Genomic DNA, 588 nt, shown 5'->3' with positions numbered 1-588 from the left:
CGCCTGCATAATGTCTCCCTCTGAAGCGCTGAAGTCCCACCTGAAACATACGATCCAAACAAGAAGATGAAAAACATCCTCCATCATTCACTTTCCTGTATCGTTTCATTACAGAGCCTTAAAAACTTCTCATACCTCTTATACTCTTCCACATTTATCACAAAACAACATAAATAAAACAAACAAGTAAAGTGAATAAAAAAAAAATTTGAATATTGTGAAAAAGTTCACGTTTTATTTTGGTCATTCATTTCAGAAAGTGAAACTCGTATTTTATTTATCCTGATGCATGCTCAATAATCCAGGTAGAAAAATCCAAAAAAGTTCAATCTGGTCCTCTGGACATTCAAAAAAAACCAAAAAACAAAACAAAGCAAAAAAAAAAAAAAAAGAAACGTTTCGTCTCTCATCCAAGAGACTTCCTCAGTCTGAGGTGCTGTTTTCAGCTCAGTCTCTTAAATAGCACCTTCTCAGAGTGGATCAACCAGTTTGCTGCTGACAACCAAAACCAGCTGATCACATGCTCAAGAAGGACCATCAGCCTAACAATGGATCATTAGCACACTGATGGCTGTTTACTATTCACAG

General features: G+C 36.2%; 1 protein-coding gene across 1 annotated transcript in view; it reads right to left on the bottom strand.

Moving 5' to 3' along the window:
* dbr1 (debranching RNA lariats 1) overlaps positions 1–588 on the bottom strand; it is a gene marked incomplete in the record, with an annotated part of 9,298 nt that overhangs the window by 592 nt on the left and 8,118 nt on the right. Inside the window, 1 exon segment of the mRNA XM_037686614.1 lies at positions 1–40. Within this exon segment, the coding sequence (XP_037542542.1) occupies positions 1–40 (40 nt within the window).

Source organism: Nematolebias whitei, chromosome 13, assembly GCF_014905685.2.
Source record: "Nematolebias whitei isolate Nwh7 chromosome 13, NemWhi1, whole genome shotgun sequence".
Taxonomy (NCBI): domain Eukaryota; kingdom Metazoa; phylum Chordata; class Actinopteri; order Cyprinodontiformes; family Rivulidae; genus Nematolebias; species Nematolebias whitei.
Note: the sequence above shows the minus strand (reverse complement) of the source record. Positions and strands in the feature narration are given on the sequence as shown.